At 35.6% G+C, this 19,753-nt stretch overlaps 1 protein-coding gene across 6 annotated transcripts in view; it reads left to right on the top strand.

Annotated features, from left to right (window-relative positions):
• The window catches only part of ZFAND4 (zinc finger AN1-type containing 4), a 93,817-nt gene that overhangs the window by 59,520 nt on the left and 14,544 nt on the right, over positions 1 to 19,753 (top strand). For all 6 annotated transcript variants that reach the window (XM_032313053.1, XM_032313051.1, XM_032313056.1 and 3 more), the window contains 2 exons: positions 2,011 to 2,197; positions 11,262 to 11,409. In XM_032313053.1, coding sequence (XP_032168944.1) covers positions 2,011 to 2,197; positions 11,262 to 11,409 — 335 coding nt within the window. The remainder of the gene's footprint in view (positions 1 to 2,010; positions 2,198 to 11,261; positions 11,410 to 19,753) is intronic.

Consider the following 19,753-nt stretch of genomic DNA (forward strand, 5'->3'; position numbering starts at 1 on the left):
CTGAGCTGAAGGCAGTTGCTTAATGACTGAGCCACCCAGGCGCCCCTTTTGGCTATTTAGTCTTACTTGAAAGTTATGGTTTAGAAAATACCATGAGTTCAGTAATACTTAGTTTTAAAAATATCAAACAGCATAGAAAATCCTTTCTAAAACTAAATTTTATCTTATAGTACATATACAGTGTGTTATACCTGGTGAAATCAGACTGGTTTTTCTGTTATGAAAAGGTGTGTGCATATACCACATAGGTGGTGCATGTACTCAATCCCAGAGCCTCCTGATATAGGACACACCATGTTGATTTAGGTAAAGCCTTTGCACGGCTTTAGTAGTGGCAGCAACATAGATTTTATTTCTTTTTAAGGTAATGTGGAACGTGTAACATTATCTAAAAAATGGCAAGAACTTATTTTAAGCATGTCTTTTAATATTTGCACATTTTGTGCCTATGAAAGAGTTGGTCAAAACATCCAAATATTTTTACAAAATAAGCTAAATCTTACTATATTTCTACTTTTTCTCTTTTAGTGATGGTGGTATTGGATTAGGATTTGGGGACATCTTTAATGTTTCTACTTTGTTACTTTCCCAGTTTTGTATTTCTTATTGCTGTAAGTTTTTAAAAGGTTAGCACAGTACTGTGATTCTGTTAATAAATAAGCTACTTGAATCAAAGTTAGGGAATTTGAGAAGTTGTTGCATCTTTTAGGAAAGAACAAATGTTTCTGCAGTTTGACATGAGAGTTTCTGGGAGTCAACTTTTTTCCTGTAATCATTACTTAAGTCTGGGGTCAGAGTCTTTTCGAACATTAAACCTATGAGCCAGCAATCTTTGAGTCCCTTCTGCCCACAGGAGCAGAATCTGTGGCTACTGTGGACACGAGCAGGTTGTAATGATGCCTGTAATATCAACCAGAGGATGACTTGAGGCCAGAAGAGCCTATAGTAGTACAGGGCTTTGTCTCAGTTCTTGTGCTCTGACTAGACACATGGGTACACTTCAGGACAGTTGGGAGTCCTGGGAGGATGCTTTCAAGAAACAATGTGCTACCCATTATACACATGCCCGTTTCAGTACACTCACGGGCCCCTTTGTGTTCTAAATTGTTGTATACTTTTAATTACTTAACTTCATGTCAAGAAACAGCTCTAAGAAGAATGTAAAACCAAAATCAAAGAAGAATCCAAAACCAGAAAGAAAAAAGGAGATTCATTTCCTTCTAATTTCCAACATAATGTTTCCTAGTTATGTGTATGTGTCCTTTTTTTAAAATCTTAAGTAAGTGGAATTTATATTGCTTTTAAATTATTGATGTAACAATATTGGAAAATATAGGAAGTAGACATGTGAAGTGAAAATAGTCTTAGGTAATTATGTCATAGAATCAGCAACTACACAGACTCTAGTGGCACAGGAAAATACTAATGTATTTAGTTAAGCCCTGTCTTTGTATGTAATAACATAATAATGCGTTTTGTTTCTTTCATGTTAGTACAACATAAGGAATGCTGTATTAACTATAAGAAGAGATTATGCTGAGTGAAATAAGTCAAGCAGAGAGAGTCAATTATTATATAGTTTCGCTTATTTGTGGAGCACAAGAAATAACACGGAGGACATGGGGAGATGGAGAGGAGAAGGGAGTGTGGGGAATTGGAGGGGGAGATGAACCATGAGAGACTGTGGACTCTGAAAAATAATCTGAAGGTTTTGGAGGGGCGGGGGCTGGGAGGCTGGGTGAGCCTGGTGGTGGGTATTATGGAGGGCACGTATTGCATGGAGCACTGGGTGTGGTGCATAAACAATTCTGGAACACTGAGAAGAAATTAAAAAAATAAATAGAAATTAAAAAAAATAAAACATTGCAAAAAAAAAAAAGGCGAGAAACTTCTTTAAAGACCATCATGTATATGTTGTTCTAATTCAGCACATTATATCCTGTCACTGTACCAACATGCATAAAACCTGATATAAATTCAAGACTTGTTTATCAATTTTTCCATTTGTAGTTCCTATGGAAGATCCACTTAGGGAGATGGCTGAGTACATGGATTCCAGTCGAGATGAGGTCTGGGAGAAGACCTCCTGCAACAAACAAGTTACATTTTTGGTATACCGAGAAGGAGATCAATTGAATTTCTTTCGTGTAGTAGATAGGGGAGATGGCACTTTAACACCATTATCTGAATCTTTAAGGTAAATAGGTTTTCATTTGCATGTCTCAATTTGAAAAGGAGAACACTGTATGATATACTCCATAAATCTTAATGTTTATTTTGTGTTTTCAGAATAATCTTATATTCATAAGACTAACTAAATTTCATGCATTCTCCCCAATCCCTGGCCCAACTGTTTAATTCTGAAGTTGTCCTTCATATGATTGATATTTGGAGAGTAATTTATAAAACTGAAATTTCTTTATGGAGTAGAATTTTTATACTCATTTACTTATATTGAAGTATATTTATTAATAATAAAAATAATATATTTATTAGTATATTACTTATTAAACTATATATATATTAAGATTTTATTTATTTATTTGACACAGAGAGAGAGAGAGCACAAGTAGAGAGGCAGGCAGAGAGAGAGAGGAAAGTAGGCTCCCAGCTGAACAGAGAGCCCAATGCAGGGCTTGATCCCAGGACCCTGAGATCATGACCTGAGCCGAAGGTAGAGGCTTAACCCACTGAGCCACCCAGGTGCCCCAAAACTATATATTTATTAAGACTTATTTCTTAACAAGAGTTATGAAACTGTAAGATGCTGACTTGATTACAGAGTCTTGGTATAATAGTGTGTTATTGTTATTGTATAGCCTAGACATAATAGAGTTGAACCTAGAGTTGCTGTTTTTTTTTTTTTTTAATTCAAAATTTAACAACTCTGCTGCTTAGAGGCAGATAAATCTCTCTACTTCTCTGGTCTTGTTCTCCTGCTCTGTAAAAGGAAGAGGAGTTGTTAAATTGATTTAAAACTCCAACATACTTAGCTTTAGATTCTAAACTTTAAAGGTACTTAACTAGGCAATAGAACAATTAGGAAATAAGAAAAGGTCATCTGTAAGTTTCTGTGTACTCTGTCTTACTTTGATTCTTTATTGCCTTTCACTTTAAGCCACTAAACACTTAATGAACTTTTTAGCCAGTCTGTACACGAGTACTGGCTTACGAAGATGACTGTCCCTCCCTTTGTGGAGCATGCAGTCTGCTGTAGCTATATCTATAATATATTCTTAACCAGTTGTTACAAAAATATATCAACATCTCTGGAAAACCGGATAAGAAGGTCTTCATTTTGCCTGAAAGGTGGGGAGTTAGGGACAAACTCTGAGAAGAAGGGAACTTAAAAAGGGAGTAGGAATTTTCCAAGCAGACCAAGGAAGGAAAAGTATTATAGATAACTAAGTTTAATCAGATTAATTGTGAGGTTTTTTGCTGTTGAATAGTATAAGTTCTTTATATATTTTTGGTTACTAACCCCTCATTGGTTATATCATTTGCAGATATCTTCTCCCATTCAGTAGATTGCCTTTTCGTTTTGTTGAAGGTTTCCTTTACTGTACAAAAGCTTTTTATTTTAGTATAGTTCCAATAGTTTATTTTTGCTTTTGTTTCCCTTGCCAGAGGAGACATATTTAGAAAAATTTTGTTAAGGGTGATGCCAAAAAAATTACTGCCTGTGTTTTCTTCTAGGAATTTCATGGTTCCAGGTCTCACATTTAGGTCTTTAGCTCATTTTGAGTTTATTTTGGTGTAGACTGTAAGAAAGTATCTAGTTTCTCTCTCTCTCTCACTTGCTTGCTTGCTTGCTTGCTTTTCTTTCTTTCTTGTAGTTGTCCTTATTGAAGAGACTGTCTTTTCCCCCATGATTTATTTTTGCCTTCTTTGTTGTAGATTACTTGACTCTATAAGCATGGGTTTACTTTTGGGCTCTCTGTTCTATTCCATTGATCTATGTGTCTATTTCTGTGTCACTTACCATACTGCTTTGATTATTATAGCTTTGTAGTGTATCTTGACATCTGAGACTGTAATACCTCCAGCTTTGTTCTTCTTTCTTAATATTGCTTTGGCTATTTGGGGATCCTTTGGTGATACAAGTGCCTAAATTCAGTCCCACAGTATGTAAAGCTAATAGAAAAAATTATAGAAAAAAGAACTTGTAGTCTAGAGAACAGTTTCTGTGGCTCAGGAGTCTAGTCACAGGTCAGCTGGGTGCTCTGGGTCTCCCAAAGTTACAGTCAAGGCATTGGCAAAGATGCATTCTTATATGGAGGCCCTGGTGAAATCTACTTCAAGCTTAATGATGTTCTTGGCATAATTCATTTCCTGGCACTTGTATGACTGAGGGCCCTGGGTTTTTTCCTGGCTTTTGCCTAGAGGCTGCCCTCAGCTCCCTTTTGATTAACTCAAATCAACAGATTTGGGACCTAAATAACATCTGAAAAATCAGTTTTGCCATATTGTGTTGACTGCAAACAAGTCCTAGGTCATTTTTCACTCAAGTGTAGGGGAGTATACAGGATATGAGCACCAGGGATTGAGAATCATGGGGATTCCTTTACATTCTGCCCACCACAAGTTATGTGGAAGAAGGATTAGACTCATTCTTTGAGAGCTGAGTGTGACAAATGGGTGTTGACTGCTGACTAACTTATTAGGATCTGGTTACTACAAAGTATAGTAGTAAGCACATAGTAACCACAACCATGTAGTCCAGAAGTAGAGAAGAGGGATGAGGGCTACAGCCTTAATCCATTGCCTCCTACTTGGACCACAAATAGAATTTTTTCATGCCAGTCTCCCTATGTGCTAGCTCACTGTTGTTTTGATTTCCTTCCTTTGAACATCCTCTTCTGGCTCCCTTTTCCGAAGGAGAAAATCCAAGCTCCTTAGTTTTTCCTGTAAGGCCTTTTACAACCTGTCATTATCCATTTTCCAGCTCCCCTTCATTATGCCATTACCTTTTGCTTGAAATGTCATTTTCTCCTTTTACCTCAGTTTCTCCTCAGCCAGCTTCTGTTGGTGTTTAAGACATAGCCCAGATGTTGCCGAGGATTTCAATTGAAATTATAGTTTTCCTCCCCAGATTTTTTTTTTAAACTTTTCTCTTCCGTTCTTTTCACCTACCAGAATTGGACAAGGGATAAGGATGGGTGAGAAAGGAGAGTAGAAAACTTTTTTTCCTGTCCATACTTTGAATGACATTTATCTTGACTATTGTAGGAGAGGCTTTCTTACTCTGTAGCAGGGAGGCAGCAAACTTTTTTTGTTAAGGGCCAAATAGTGATATGCCCCCCCCCCCCATAATGGGTCCGTGATTAAAGGAGCGAGACTGATATAAAGTAAAGGTCAAGCAAAGCTTTATTCCTTGCCAGGCATCAAGAATCAAACCGAACGTTCAGGGCCGCACCTCTTACAAGAGAGGGCGACCCTTCTCTGTTTTACAGACTAGCTTTCAAGGGCAAAGGCCATGTGGTTGGACCTGGCCACGCACAAGTGGCCAATGAGATTGTAACACACAGAGGAAACTCCACAGTCATGTTAGGTCACACATAAGTGACCAATTGGATTACAATTTACCCTATAGTAGACATTTGACCTAGCCTATCACCTTCGTTAGAATTGGCACCCAAAAGTCTCCCAAAGGGCGAGGCCCATACTCCTCGGTAGCTAGGGAGACAGTATGCATCCCCCCACTAATCGGATGTCTCCACCTGGCCTGACCCACCCTTGTATCTGAACTTTGTTACCTGGGGCTGGTTTCCGGGACTTGTTTTTAAGTAAGTCCCCTGGGGGAAGGGAGCAGGGACAGTTTAAGGGTTAAACAACAAGGTTATTGTTTAATCTTGATGGAAGCCTCTGGCTTAATAAGTCATTAAAATAGTAACTATTCTAGGATTTTCAGGCCAAGGGATAGAATCAAGGGTACTGTGTCAGTACTTACATAACAACAGAGAAGAATTTCCACATAATTTTTACTGATAAAATTAATAATTTAATAATAATAATTGAGGGGCACCTGGGTGGCTCAGTTGGTTAAGTGCCCAGCTCTTGATTTGGGCTCAGGTCATGATCTCAGGATTTTGAGATTCAACCTGGGCATGGAGCTTGCTTAAGGTTCTCTCTCTTTCTCGCCCTCTGCCCCTCCCTCACACGCACTCTCTTAAAAAAATTAAAAAAATTGATAATTGAGTACTTGTGTGTGTTTATGATTTGGATCCATGAAAGAGGAGAATTGAATGCTTTGGGGGGGTAATAATTTACTTAATTGAGGTTGCAGGCTAGTGTTGCCCATTAGACTTGCAAAATCAGTTGTAAAAATTCATCCTTTAATATGAATCTGTAATGAGATCTTATGTATTTTACCTTTGAAAAATTTTTTTACACAGACATTGCCAAAGTACTGATACCAGTCCATAAGCTTATGATTTTAATTGAACATATTCATTGCTTGGAAGGCATTTATAGAATTCCAATACAGTGTCCTCTTGCTGTTTGCCTTTAGCATGGCATTACATTGCATATGAATCACTTCAAGATAGGTGGAGTTCTGGGGCGCCTGAGTGGCTCAGTGGGTTAAAGCCTCTGCCTTCGGCTCAGGTCATGATCCCAGGGTCCTGGGATTGAGCCCCACATCAGGCTCTTTGCTCAGTGGGGAGCCTGCTTCCTCCTCTCTCTCTGCCTGCCTCTCTGTCTACTTGTGATCTCTGTCTGTCAAATAAATAAATAAAATCTTAAAAAAAAAAAGATAGGTGGAGCTCAGTTGCACATTTACATGGATTTTGAAATATGGAAATTTACAAAGCATGCCCCCTATAAATTTGTGTGGGAATGTTCTTTTGTTTTTTTAACTTTTGAAAGCATGCTATTACATGTGATTCAAAGTAATATCAGTGTCATCAGAATGACATTACTTAAGTATAAGTTTCTTATAGGGGCACTATTCTGGTTTTTATTTCAGTTGGAATTCAGTAAGAAACATTAAGTCCACAGCAAAAACTAATTTTCAGAAGCATTTAGGTGAAGGTGATTCTTCGTGTTCAGAAAAATTCGATGTTAGCCCTGAGCTTTAAAGAATCATAATAAAACTATTACAGTCACGACATTGAACAGATGGCTAAGTCCATGAACCAAAAAAGTTTACTGTTGTTCAAGAATACATAATAGATGCAGATGTTTACCCCCAATACCTGCTAATGCATGATACAGCGAGTAACCATAGCCTTTTAATATTTTAGGTTTTCATTAGCATTGTAAATTTGTCCACCTTGTTTTTTTTACTGTTCACACATATTTTTACTCCATCACTTGTAGGAGATTTCACTTCAAGTTGTACTGAATTAGTGTTTTAGCAACTCTTGAAAATCTTACCTCCAGTCGTTTTATGCAGACTATTGATAGGGCCTTTGTTCTTCCATAACTTCAAAGTTGGTATTGATGCCCTGATACACAAAAACAACTGAACAGTACCAGTAACTTATGTTTACTCATCAAAAGCCAAGGAACAGAATTCCAAATCATTGCCTTGTTTAGTTGACTATTGTTGTTGCTTCCATTGTTATCAGTTCTTTAAGAAATTGTTCTTGCCAAAGGGGTAGTCTTTATTTAAACAAGTTTGTTTTCTCTGGACATAGTTCTTCAATTACTATGTTCAAGCATAGTTTAATTAATTCACTGTTGGCAAACAGGTTTTCTAGCTAGCCAGTAAATTAGCCATTTGAAAGCTTATTTTGGTTGCAGTCTCATTTTTATTTTTTCTTTTTGCAAAGAAATTCTACTTTGATGAGATATTCCATTTTAAATTTTTGCAATTTTCCTGACACTTCCCTGCAACTTGGGAATAGTGTGATGAATTCTCATTCTGGTAACGTCCAAATAAGTTGTTTTTCTTTAACGTAGCTATAGTGTCATTGCATAATGAACATAATGCTTTGCCATGTAATTGACAATAAAATAGTCCACTCTCTATTGTGCCTTAAAACTGTGGCATTCATCTTGTTTTTGTTTTTTGTCTTTTTAACTAAAGCATTCAAAGTCCTCTCTTCTTGTTGACATGTTGGGTGTGTGTGTCAGTGTCATGGTACAGTGATACACATGGCACTCAAAATGCTGTTGAATTGGGGCGCCTGGGTGGCTCAGTGGGTTAAAGCCTCTGCCTTCGGCTCAGGTCATGATATCAGGGTCCTGGGCTCATTCGGCTCAGGTCATGATCTCAGAGTCCTGGGTTCGAGCCCGGCATCAGCATCTGGCGCTCTGCTCACGGTGAGCCTGCTTCCTCCTCTCTCTCTGCCTGCCTCTCTGCCTAATTGTGATCTCTCTCTATCAAATAAATAAATAAAATCTTTTTTTAAAATGCTGTTGAATTATGATTGTGCCACTGTGCTTTGTAGTGTGCCAAGCCACAGTGCAAAGCAGTGAGACAGCCACATAAAATTCTAATGGGGCTACTCATCTCTGTCATTGTAATGTAAAAGCAGCCATCTGCAATATGTGATCCAGTGAGTGTGGCAATGTTTCAATTAAACTTTTTATTTATGGACACAAATGTGAATTTGATATAATTTAACATTATGAAATATTATTTTTATTTTTTTCAACTATTTCAAAGTGTCAAAACCATTCTTGTGGACCACACAAAAATAAGTGATAGAATGAACTTGGCCTGTGGCCATAGTTTACCAACTCCTGCTCTAGGGAGGAAACAGGAAGACAGGGTGCTAATTAAGCTCATTCTAATACAAAATCTAGTATCAGTCATTTTTTAACCTTGAACCTTTATAGTTAATCATGCCACCTTATTGCTTTATTAAGTGGGAAGAAATTAAAGGAGGCAATGCAAGACAGTTTTAATTACATGGTAAGTTGTCTGTGACAGTCATGTGAGTATGTGGCTTCTGGATGAACAATATTCATGTTGGAATAAATATTCATTTGCCCATGTCTTGTATTTAATCACATTATTAGATTAAAAGATTCAGAAAAAGTTAAATATAGCATTCAAGAAATTATCTAGAAACTTAAGAAAATATTTGGAACATTTAAATACAAAAAAGATACTTATGGATTAAGTTTATAAATTACTATGTTATCCTAGTCTAGTTACATTTTTCCATTTTGAAAGAAATTGATTGGTTTTTAACTGACTTCTAAATTTGTTCTGTGAGAAAACATGGTAATGTGGTTCTTTGAAAACATTAAGTGAATCTAAAAGTGTTTTTACCCTCCAAAATGCATCCATTAAAATAGTTGTCATGATTGTACTTTTACAAATATATGTATATACATACATACATGTGTGCATGCAAGCCCAGGCACACAGACACACTGTTTTCCATGGGAAAACTTTAAAGGACCAATTTTTATGACAAGAAATTTGAATCAGAAACCTCTTTCAGTATTCAATGTTCAATATTTTAAGTTAAAATAACCATAGGATGTTGAGAGAAGTACTTAAAATACTGCAAGTTGACCAAGGATAGAAAATACTTGAGTCATTCCTTCTAACTCCAAGGGTGAACTGGCAAAAATCACTCATCCCTCCTTTTCAGGTATAGTTAACGTCAAGACAATTGCCCCCACATACTCTTAAGTTCTGGCACTTACTTGGGTTCACAGGCATGAGGCAGTAAAATCTGTTCAGTGCCTGAGGGAGCGGCAGGAATTAGTACAAAGAATAGGCTTTGGAAGCAGGGATGTGAATCTTAAGTCCACATTTACAGGCTTAGTAAAACCTCTCTCATTTGTAGTTTCGTCATTTATAAAATGAATATCACCTATATAGTTCTTGTGAGAATTAGAAATAGCATGTAAAAAGAATCTGGCAGAGTAGCATTCAGTAAGTGTTAACAATATTAGTGTTGTTCCCATTGTGTCAATTTCCATACTGTGGAGGGCATCTACAGTAGGTAGAAGTGGTGATGGTCACAAGTCGAACACTAGGGACTAAATTGATTATGGAGACATGTTCCTGCTATCATTCCTTCTGATGCCCATACCTGCTATATAGGTAGTTAATCTGTGATTTCAAAATGTCATCATTTCACCATGTAAAGTTTTAAGAATGGGGCTGTCCACACATTGCCTTTGTGTGGTGGTAGTACACACTTCAGAAGTGTTATGGAATACACCCTTATTATTTAAGGTTATCCTACATTGTTTCCATTTCCTACAATCATATAAAACAGGAAATTTTGTTAACCCTCATACTTTAGCAGAGATACATGCTTTAGTTCTGTAAGTTAATCAGACATGGTGTCTTATACTTAGTCTGCTCTATGTAAAATCTTTGTCATTCTACAAATGTGCTGAACTTATGTTTTTCCCAAACCTTTTACCTTTTACTATTACTGAAAAAGCTGAGTGAAACTTCATTCATGTTTATATTCAGTTCAAGAAATATTTATTGGCTATGTACCAAGCACTGTGCCAGGCTCTGAGACCAAGAATATGAGTAAGGCCCAATATCCGTTTTCACCTTGTTTACATATGGGGGAGTGGGAAGGAAGATAGACGTATAAATCTAAATATGAGGATAGTGTGATAAATGCCATTATATTATGAAGTCAAAGACAAGGTGCTCCAAAGAATTCTGTTAAGGTATCAATAAATGTCATGGAGACTGATCAGTAATTCAGATGTTTTACATATATAATAATTTGTGTCATGACTGGGGTTTCTTTTTTCATTTTAAAATACATGCTATTCTAGGGGGTTATGCTTCCAAACACTGAAAAAAATCTTGTTATTTTAATTTTATTTTTTGTTTGTTTCTTAAGAACAGATAATGTTCTGATGATACCTGTGCAAGTTCTCTTTTAGTGAAAATCCTCTCAGGATGAATGAAAATCTGGCTTCTGTGTCAATTTCTTTTTCATTAAGGTTAAATGGAATTCTGATCAGCCTAGGTCTAGGTCTCACAATTATCAGCCATGGCTGATAAAATGAAATCAGGGCATTTTTGTGAAGATGGATTTTGCTTCTGTGGGAGTGAGGTAGTAGGTGGCATAAGACCTTCAGTGGTGGTGCACTGACTTCAGAAAAGCTTAGCTGTGCTAGATTGTCAGTAATGCTACATCATGCTATTGGTCCATATTGATTTTTTTCTTCTAAGAAATATATTTTTTGAAATACATTTGCCTTGAATTTACATTGGCAAGATTTATTCTTTTATCATTAGCAACATCTGCACATAAATATTTTTAGTCATTGAGCAGGTATCAGAAGCATCTCAGCAGTAATTACTACTTTCTTTGCAGTGGTGGTTCTGTGTATAATTTGTATATGGATGAAGATGAAGAAATTGAGCCTTCTCCTTCTGGACAACAGATAATTGAAAATTCAATAACTATGAATAAGATGAAGCTGCTGAAGGCTAAGATGGACAACATGAATCTCAGCAAAAAGGTGAAGCTGTTGGCATTTGGCCAGGCTTTTCTCTACTTTGTCCCTGCAGGGCTTACAGCATTGAGGTCTGTTGGTAACTGTGCAAACAGATTATTTATAAAATATTGTTCATTTCAAGTTTCTGGCCTCAGTTATTTATTGAGATATTAAAAGCGATGAATTGTTTTTTTTTTAGGCCACCACTATTTACTGTGATATGCTGCACTTAAAATAATTCATTGTTTTTTTAAAATTTCGTAGCTCTAGTAAGAAAGATAATAAAAAATAACCTAATTTTTATCTTTCAATAGTTACTTTTTAAAATGCTCTGTTAATATTTGTTTATTATGGATATCTCCTCTATTTGCGCTTTGAAAGGAATATACCTATGTGTAGCTGTACTAGATACTGTCAGTTGTCCAAAGTGATTCCAAAGTAATTGAACCAGTTTACATTCCGTCCAGTAATGAATGAGAGAGGGTTTTCACATAGTCTTACCAGCATTTGGTATGATTCTTCTTTCTTGTTTTTCTCATTCTGGTTGATGTGTAGTGGCCTCACATTGTGGTTTTAATTCCTCTGACTGATGAGGTTGAGCACCTTTCTCGTATTTATTGGGTGAAATGCCTGTTCAGATCTCTTGGGCATTTTTCTCTTCAGTGGTATGTTTTTTGCTTACTGATTTTTTTTGGTCTTCCTATATTCTGGATATAAATTTTTTTATCATACACACACACACACACACACACACACTTACTACTGTTACTTTGCTTTTCACTCTTTTAATAATTAATCCCTTTTTCTTTCTTGAAATATAATATATACATATAGTAAGGTTCATAGATTTTTTTTTTAAAGATTTTATTTATTTGACAGAGAGAGATCACAAGTAGGCAGAGAGGCAGGCAGAGAGAGAGAGAGGAGGAAGCAGGCTCCCTGCTGAGCAGAGAGCCGGACGCGGGACTTGATCCCAGGACCCTGAGATCATGACCTGAGCCGAAGGCAGCAGCTTAACCCACTGAGCCACCCAGGCGCCCCAAGTTCATAGATCTTTAATGTACAGCTTGATGAATTTTTACCTTTATATACACTCATGCAGGTACAACCCAGATTAAAATAGGACCAGGTTTCCTTATAACCTTTCCCTACTCCCAGAAATAACTACTATTCTTACACTTGTCACCAAAAATTAGTTATTTTGCCACTTGTTGAACTTTGTATAAATAAATATCCTATTTTTTTTTTGGTCTGGTTTCTTTTGCCCAACATCATGCTTTTGTAAATCATCCATTTTGTGGGTATCACTTCATTCTTTTTTACTGCTAGGTACTATTGCATTATATGATGATCCTTCTGTTTGTTTCTCTCCTTTTGATAGGCTGTGTTGTTTGTAGTCTTTGGCTTTCATCAGTAAAGATGCTTTCAACATTCTTATATATGTTTTTGGTGGACATATGCACTCTTTTCTTTGGGGCATAAGCCTAGGAATGGACGTGTCATAGGTAGGTTTATGTGTAGCTTTAGTCACTATGCCAGACAGTTTTGCGAAAGCTCTGTAATTTTCCTTTCTCATTTAGATTTATAACCCCTCTAAAAAAAAAAAAAAAACTTAAAAAAAGTGTAATGTGAAGTAGGGTAAAGAGAATTTCTTTCAAGTGGAGAACAATTGACCTAGCTCTATTGAAAAAAATTCCTTTCCCCACAATCTAAATGTTTATGCATCTAATAAAACACAAAGCAAAGGTGACAAAGAGAAATTGACAAATCCAGTTATTTTAGAATTATTCTACATTTACACTCTGAAAAAATTGATAGAAAAAGCTGCTGAATCAGAAAGGATGTAAGAAGACATAATAACTCTTATCAACCTACTTGTTCTAATTGACATTTACAGAATGCTCCACCTGAAAACAGCAGAATGTACATTCTCGTTACAGGCACTCAGAACATTTACTAAGATAAATCATATTGTTTGCTATTAAATGAGTCCCAGTAAATTTGAAAAGATTAAAATCATACAAAAAGTCTCTCTTATTATAATGAGATAAAGTTAAGAATCAATAAAAGATATATGGAAAGTTTAATATTTTGGAAATAACATACTTTCAGTAATCAGTGGGTCAAAGAAATCCAAAGAGAAATTAAAAATCATTTTGCATGGAACAGAAATGTTCTGATAATGTGAATTACCTTTTTTAGTATGAAATCATTATTATGTTCTTAGAATGAACCATTCCTAGTTGTGACAAATTTTCCTTTTTATATCTTTATATTTTATTTGCTAATATTATATTTAGGACTTTTGTTTATCAGAGATACTGGTCTGTAATTTTTTTTCTAACATACAGCAAAATTGAAAGAATTTTACAGTGAATACCCATTTATCTACCACCTAGATTTTATAATTAACATTTTTTTAACAATTGTTTTTAGTTATGGTAAAATGTACATAAAATTTACTGTCTTAATCATTTTTAAGTTTACATGTTGTTCAGGGTGTTAAGTACATTCATACTATTTCACAATCAGTCTTTAGAACTTTTTCATCATGCATATGAAACTCTGTACTCATTAAACAATTCCCCATTTCCCTGCTCCCCCTGCAGTCCCTGGCAACCACAGTTTTGCTTTCTGTTTCTCTAAGTTTGACTCTCTAGATACCTTCTATAAAATGGAATCATGGTTTTTTTTGTTGTTGTTGTTGTTTTGTGAATGATTTCATTTAGCAATGTCCTCAGAATTCATCCATGTTGTTACATGCCATCATTTCCATATTTTTAAGGTTGAGTGTGTGTGGGTGTGTGTGTGTGTGTGTAAAAATATATAATATTTTATTTACCCATGCATCTCTTGATGGAGATTTGTGTTGCTTCCACCTTCTGTCTGTTGGGAAGTCTTACCTTATACCACATATGTTGCTGCTAGCAACATGGGTATATAAATATCTCTTTGAGAGCAATCCTTTAAATATATACCCAGAATTGCAAGATCATGTGGTAATTATATTGTTAATTTTATGAGGAATTGCCATATTGTTTTCTAAAGTAGTTGTATGCGCCATCTTACAATCTACTGATGGTACACCAAGTTTTCAGTTTTTCCATATTCACACCAACACTTGCTGCTATTTTGTTAACTTTTAAAGAGTAGTCATCCTGATTAGTGTGAACTGATATCTCATTGCAGGTGATTTGCATTTTTCTAAAAATTAGTGATGTTGAGCATCCTTTCATGTGCTAGTTGACCATTTGTATATCTTCTTTGGAGAGATGTCTATTGAAGTCTCTGGTCCATTTTTGAATTAGGATATTTGTTTTTGTCATTGAGGTTTAAGAATTCTTTAGAAACATATTCTGGATATTAAAGTCTTAGGAGACACATGATTTGCAAATATTTTCTCCTGTAGGTTGCCTTTTTACTCTGATGGTGGTGTCCTTTGATACACCAAAATTTAAATTTCGATGTGGTCCAGTTTATCTATTTTTACTTTTGTTGCCCATACTTTTTTGGTTTCATATTCAAAAAATCATTGCCAAATCCAATGTCATGAAGCTTTTCCTTCTGTTTTTTCCTAAAAGTTTTATAAATTTAAGTCTTATATTTAGATGTTTGGTACATTTTAGCTTATTTTTTATATGTGGTATAAGGTAAGACTCCAGCTTCATTCTTTTGTATGTGGATATCCAGTTTTCCCTGTTCCATTTGTTGAAGAAACAGTCTTTTCCCCTGGTGGTCTTGATACTTTGTTGGAAGTCATTTGACCATATATGTGAAGGTTTATTTCTGGGTTATCTACGCCATTCCATTGGTCGATGTGTCTGTCTTTGTGCCAATACTACACTTTATTTTTCTATTGAAATATAATTGACATACAGTATCCTGTTAATTTTAGGTATACATCATAGTGATTCAGTCTTTTTATATATTATGAAATAATCCCCAGAATACAACTAGTTACCATCTGTCACCACACAAAGTTATTACGATATTATTAACTATATTTCCTATGCTGTACATTACATCACCATGACATTTCTTTTATAACTGGAAGTTTGTATCTCTTAATCCTCTTTACCTGTTTTGTCCCACGCAGCCCTGCCCCATTCTGATAACCAGCAGTTTGTTTCCTGTATCTTTGAGTTTGTCTCCATTTGCTTTTGTTGGATTGTTTTGTTTTTTAGATTCCATGTATAAGTGAAATCATACGGAAATGGTCTTTCTCTGTCTGATTTATTCCACTTAGGCTAATACCTTCAAGGTCTATACATGTTGTTACAAATGGCAATATTTCATTCTTTTTTTGGCTAATATTTCATTGCATATATATACCACATCTTGGTTTCTTCCATATCTTAGCTTTTGTAAATAATGTGACACTGAACATAGGAGCAAACATCTCTCTCTGTTGATGTTTCTATTTTCTTCAGGTCAATATCGAGAAGTGGAATTTTGATATACTGTATGGTAGTTCTGTTTTTAATTTTTTAAAAGATTTATTTATTTGCTTGAGAGAGAGCATGAGTGGAGGGGGGCAGAAGGCAAGGGAGAGAGAATCCTCAAGCAGCCCCCCTGCTGAGTGTAGAACCCAGTTGGGGGCTCACCCCAAGATCATGACCTGAGCCAAAATCAAGAGTCAGACACTTAACCAAATGAGTCACCCAGGGTCTCCTATTTTTAATTTTTTGAGGAACCTCCTTACTGTTTTCCAGAGTGGCTGTACCAACTGGCATTCCCACCAAACGTATGGGGGTTCGTTTTTCTGTATATCCTTGCTAATCCTTGTTATTTTAATTTTCCTGGTAATAACCAATTTGACAGATACGAAATGACATCTCATTGTAGTCTGGATTTGCCTTTCCCCGAAGATAAGTGATACTGAGCATCTTCTCATGTGCCTGTTGGCCATCTGTCTGTCTTCTTCAGAAGAATGTCTATTCCAGTTCTCTGTCCATGTTTTAATGTGATGGTTGGTTGTTCGATATTAAGTTATGTAAGTTCTTTACATATTTTAGATATTAACCTCTATCAGATATATGATTTGCAAATATCTTTCCACATTCAGTAGGTTGCCTTTTTGTTTTGTTGCTTTCCTTCACTGTGTAAAAAAAGCTTTTTAGTTTGATGTAATCCCATTTGTTTGTTTTATCTTTTGTTGCCCTTGCCTAAGGAGACTGGCCCCCCCCAAATATTGCTAAGACCATTGTCAAATAGCTTATTTCCTATGTTTTCTTCTAGGAGTTTTATAATTTCAGGTCTTACATTCAAGTTTGAATCCATTATTTATTTATTTATTTATTTTTAAAGATTTTATTTATTTGTCAGAGAGAGAGAGAAAGAGAGAGCACAAGCAGAGGGAGTAGCAGGCAGAGGGAAAAGCAGGCTTCTTGCCTAGCAAGGATCCTGATGTGGGACTTGATCCTGAGACCCTGGAATCATGACCTGAGCCGAAGGCAGGTACTTAACCAACAGAGCCATCCAGGAGTCCTCATTTTGAATTTATTTTTGTATATGGTGTAAGGTACTGGTCTAGTTTCGTTTTTTGAGAGTAGCACACTCTTGATTACTATGTTGCTTTGTAATAAGTTTGAAATCAGGAAGTGAGAAACCTACAATTTTGTTAAGTTTGTTATGGCTATTTGGAGTTCCCTGAGGTTCCATATGAGTTTTAGGATAGATTATTAGTTTTGAAAAAAATGTAGTTGGGATTTTGATAGAGATTACATTAAATCTTTGTATTACTTTTGACTTATGGCTTATTTATAAGTGGCCTCCTTAGTTTCCAACATGTGGAATATTTATACATTTTTGTTATTGTCATTTACTTTCACTGTCATCAGAGAACATACTCTTAATGATTTCAAGCCTTTGATAATAGTTAAGGTTTGATTTGTGACAAAGCATATTGGTGCCACTTGTGTCCTTGAAAAGACTATGTAATGAGTCACTATATGTAATATTCTGTATGTATTAATTAGATCAAGTTTATTGTGTTGTTCAGATCTTCTGTATCCTTTCTAATGTTTTTGTAGGGGGTCTGTTTTCTCTCCATTTTTGAGAGAGGTTTATTTAAAATGTCTCCCTATTTTGTTATAGCTTTGTGTGTCTCCTTTTATTTTTATTTTGCATATTTAGAAACTGTCATTTGATCTAATACAGATTTGTGTGATATCAAGGAATTGTAGTATCTAACATTTGTATTATTATAAAATGTTTTACCTCTAGTAACGCACTTTTACTAAAATCTACTTTGTCACTAGTAACATAGCTATCCTAGCTTTCTTTCCATTTGTGTTTCTATTGTATATTCTTTCTGTTCTTTTACTTTCAATCTCTTCATGTCCCTATATTTAGGATTTGTTTCTTCTAACTGGTATGTGGTTAGTTTTATTATTTTTTAATTTTATCTTTTATTGAAATATAGTAGACATACAACATATTATCTTTTTAACCTAAACTGACAAACTTAAGTCTTTTATTTTACTTAAAGTTTAGTGTAATTACTGTTATATTTTGATTTTTATCACCTTTGTTTTTGCTAAATCAGCTGTTTTGTTTCTTTTTCTCTCCTTCTTGTCCTTTTTTGGATTAGTCTATTTTTTCCTTATTTGGTTTTTGTTCTGCATTACTTTCTTGGTTATGGATCCTTAAACACTGGTTTTTCAGGTGATTACTCTGGAGATTAAAATGTGCAACCTCGGGGTGCCTGGGTGGCTCAGTGGGTTAAGCCGCTGCCTTCGGCTCAGGTCATGATCTCGGGGTCCCTGCTGAGCAGAGAGCCTGCTTCCTCCTCTCTCTCTCTCTGCCTGCCTCTCTGCCTACTTGTGATCTCTCTCTGTCAAAAAAATAAATAAAAATTAAAAAAAATATATCCTTTAAAATGTGCAACCTTGACTATTAAATTAAATTCCAATAAAAATGATGTTTATTGCTTTCTTGTTAATGACAGAATTCTAGGAGTCTAACTCTACTTATATATTCAAATATCTTTTGTGTCATTGTTATCATATATTAATTTTACAAAAATTTTGAACTTCTCCCGTTGTTTTATATTGCCAATATTTTACTCATATTTACCCACATATTAAGCTTTTCTGTTGCTATTTACTTTTTTCTGCAATTATGTGCTTCCTTCAAGGATTATTTTACTTCTGTCTGAATCATTTCTCTTAGTATTTATTTTTCATTTAGGGTTCCTAACAATAGATTCTTTCAACTTTTGTCAGAAAACTTACTATTTTATCTTTTGTATTTTGAAAAATGTTCAGTCTTTCCGAAATGTTATAGGACCAGTACTGTGGACACCCATGTACCTGTACCTCGATTCACCAATTACCATTTTTACACATTGCTTTCTGTCCTTGTTTCTTCACCTGATTTATCTGGGAGTTAGTTGCCAATATCATTTCCCTGTAAGTACTTCATTTTGCATTTCTCGCTTAAGAACAAGGGTCTTTTGCCTAACCACAATTCAGTTATCATACACATGATTTATCCTTGGTATGCATTCTGTCAGCTATATTCCTGTTCCTCAGTGTCCAAGTAATGCACTTGATTTTATTTGTTTTGATTTTTTGCTATTTTCAATCTGGGCTCCAGTCAAGAACCATACATTGCATCTAGCTGTAATGTTTTCTTGGTCTCCTTTTATACAGAATTGTGTCTAGCTATGAAAGTCCTAGATGGCATCTTCTTCCATATGAGGCTGCTTCGTCTCCTTGCCAATCTGTTTCGGTTAGCCACCTTCAGCAAGTATTCTTGTTAGATCGCTGGATACTTGCTGCCGCTTCTACATCGGCACTGCAGCTTCACCTTGCACTTTTATATTATGGAGACAGCTGCTTCTTTAAACCTCTACTAGCTTCAGACTTTCCTTCTGCACTGTCATTACCTCTGAACCATCATAGATTTGAAGAGAGTTAGGGCCTTGCTTTGGATTAGACTCTGGCTTAAGGGAATCTTGTGGCTGGTTTGATTTTCCATCCAGGCTACTAAAACTTTCTCCATTTTTGCAGTAAGGTTGTTTCACTTTCTTATCATATTTGAGTCCACTAGAATAGCACTTTTTGTTTCCTTCAAGAACTTTTTCTTTACATTTACAGTCTGGCTGTTTGTAAGAGGCCTAGCTTTCAGCCTCTTTCAGCTTTCAACATGCTTTCCTCACTAAGCTTAATCATTTCTAGCTTTCGATTCAAAGTGAGAGATGCACAATTGTTTCCTTCACTTGAACACTTCAAGGCTGTTGTAGTTCTAATTTCAATATTATTGTTTCTCAGGGAATAGGGAGGCCTAAGGAGTGGAGGAGAGTTGGGGGAATGGCCTGTTGGTGGAGCAGTCAGAACACACACAACATTCATCAATGAAGTTT

Source organism: Mustela erminea, chromosome 14 (assembly GCF_009829155.1).
Source record: "Mustela erminea isolate mMusErm1 chromosome 14, mMusErm1.Pri, whole genome shotgun sequence".
In the NCBI taxonomy this organism is placed as follows: domain Eukaryota; kingdom Metazoa; phylum Chordata; class Mammalia; order Carnivora; family Mustelidae; genus Mustela; species Mustela erminea.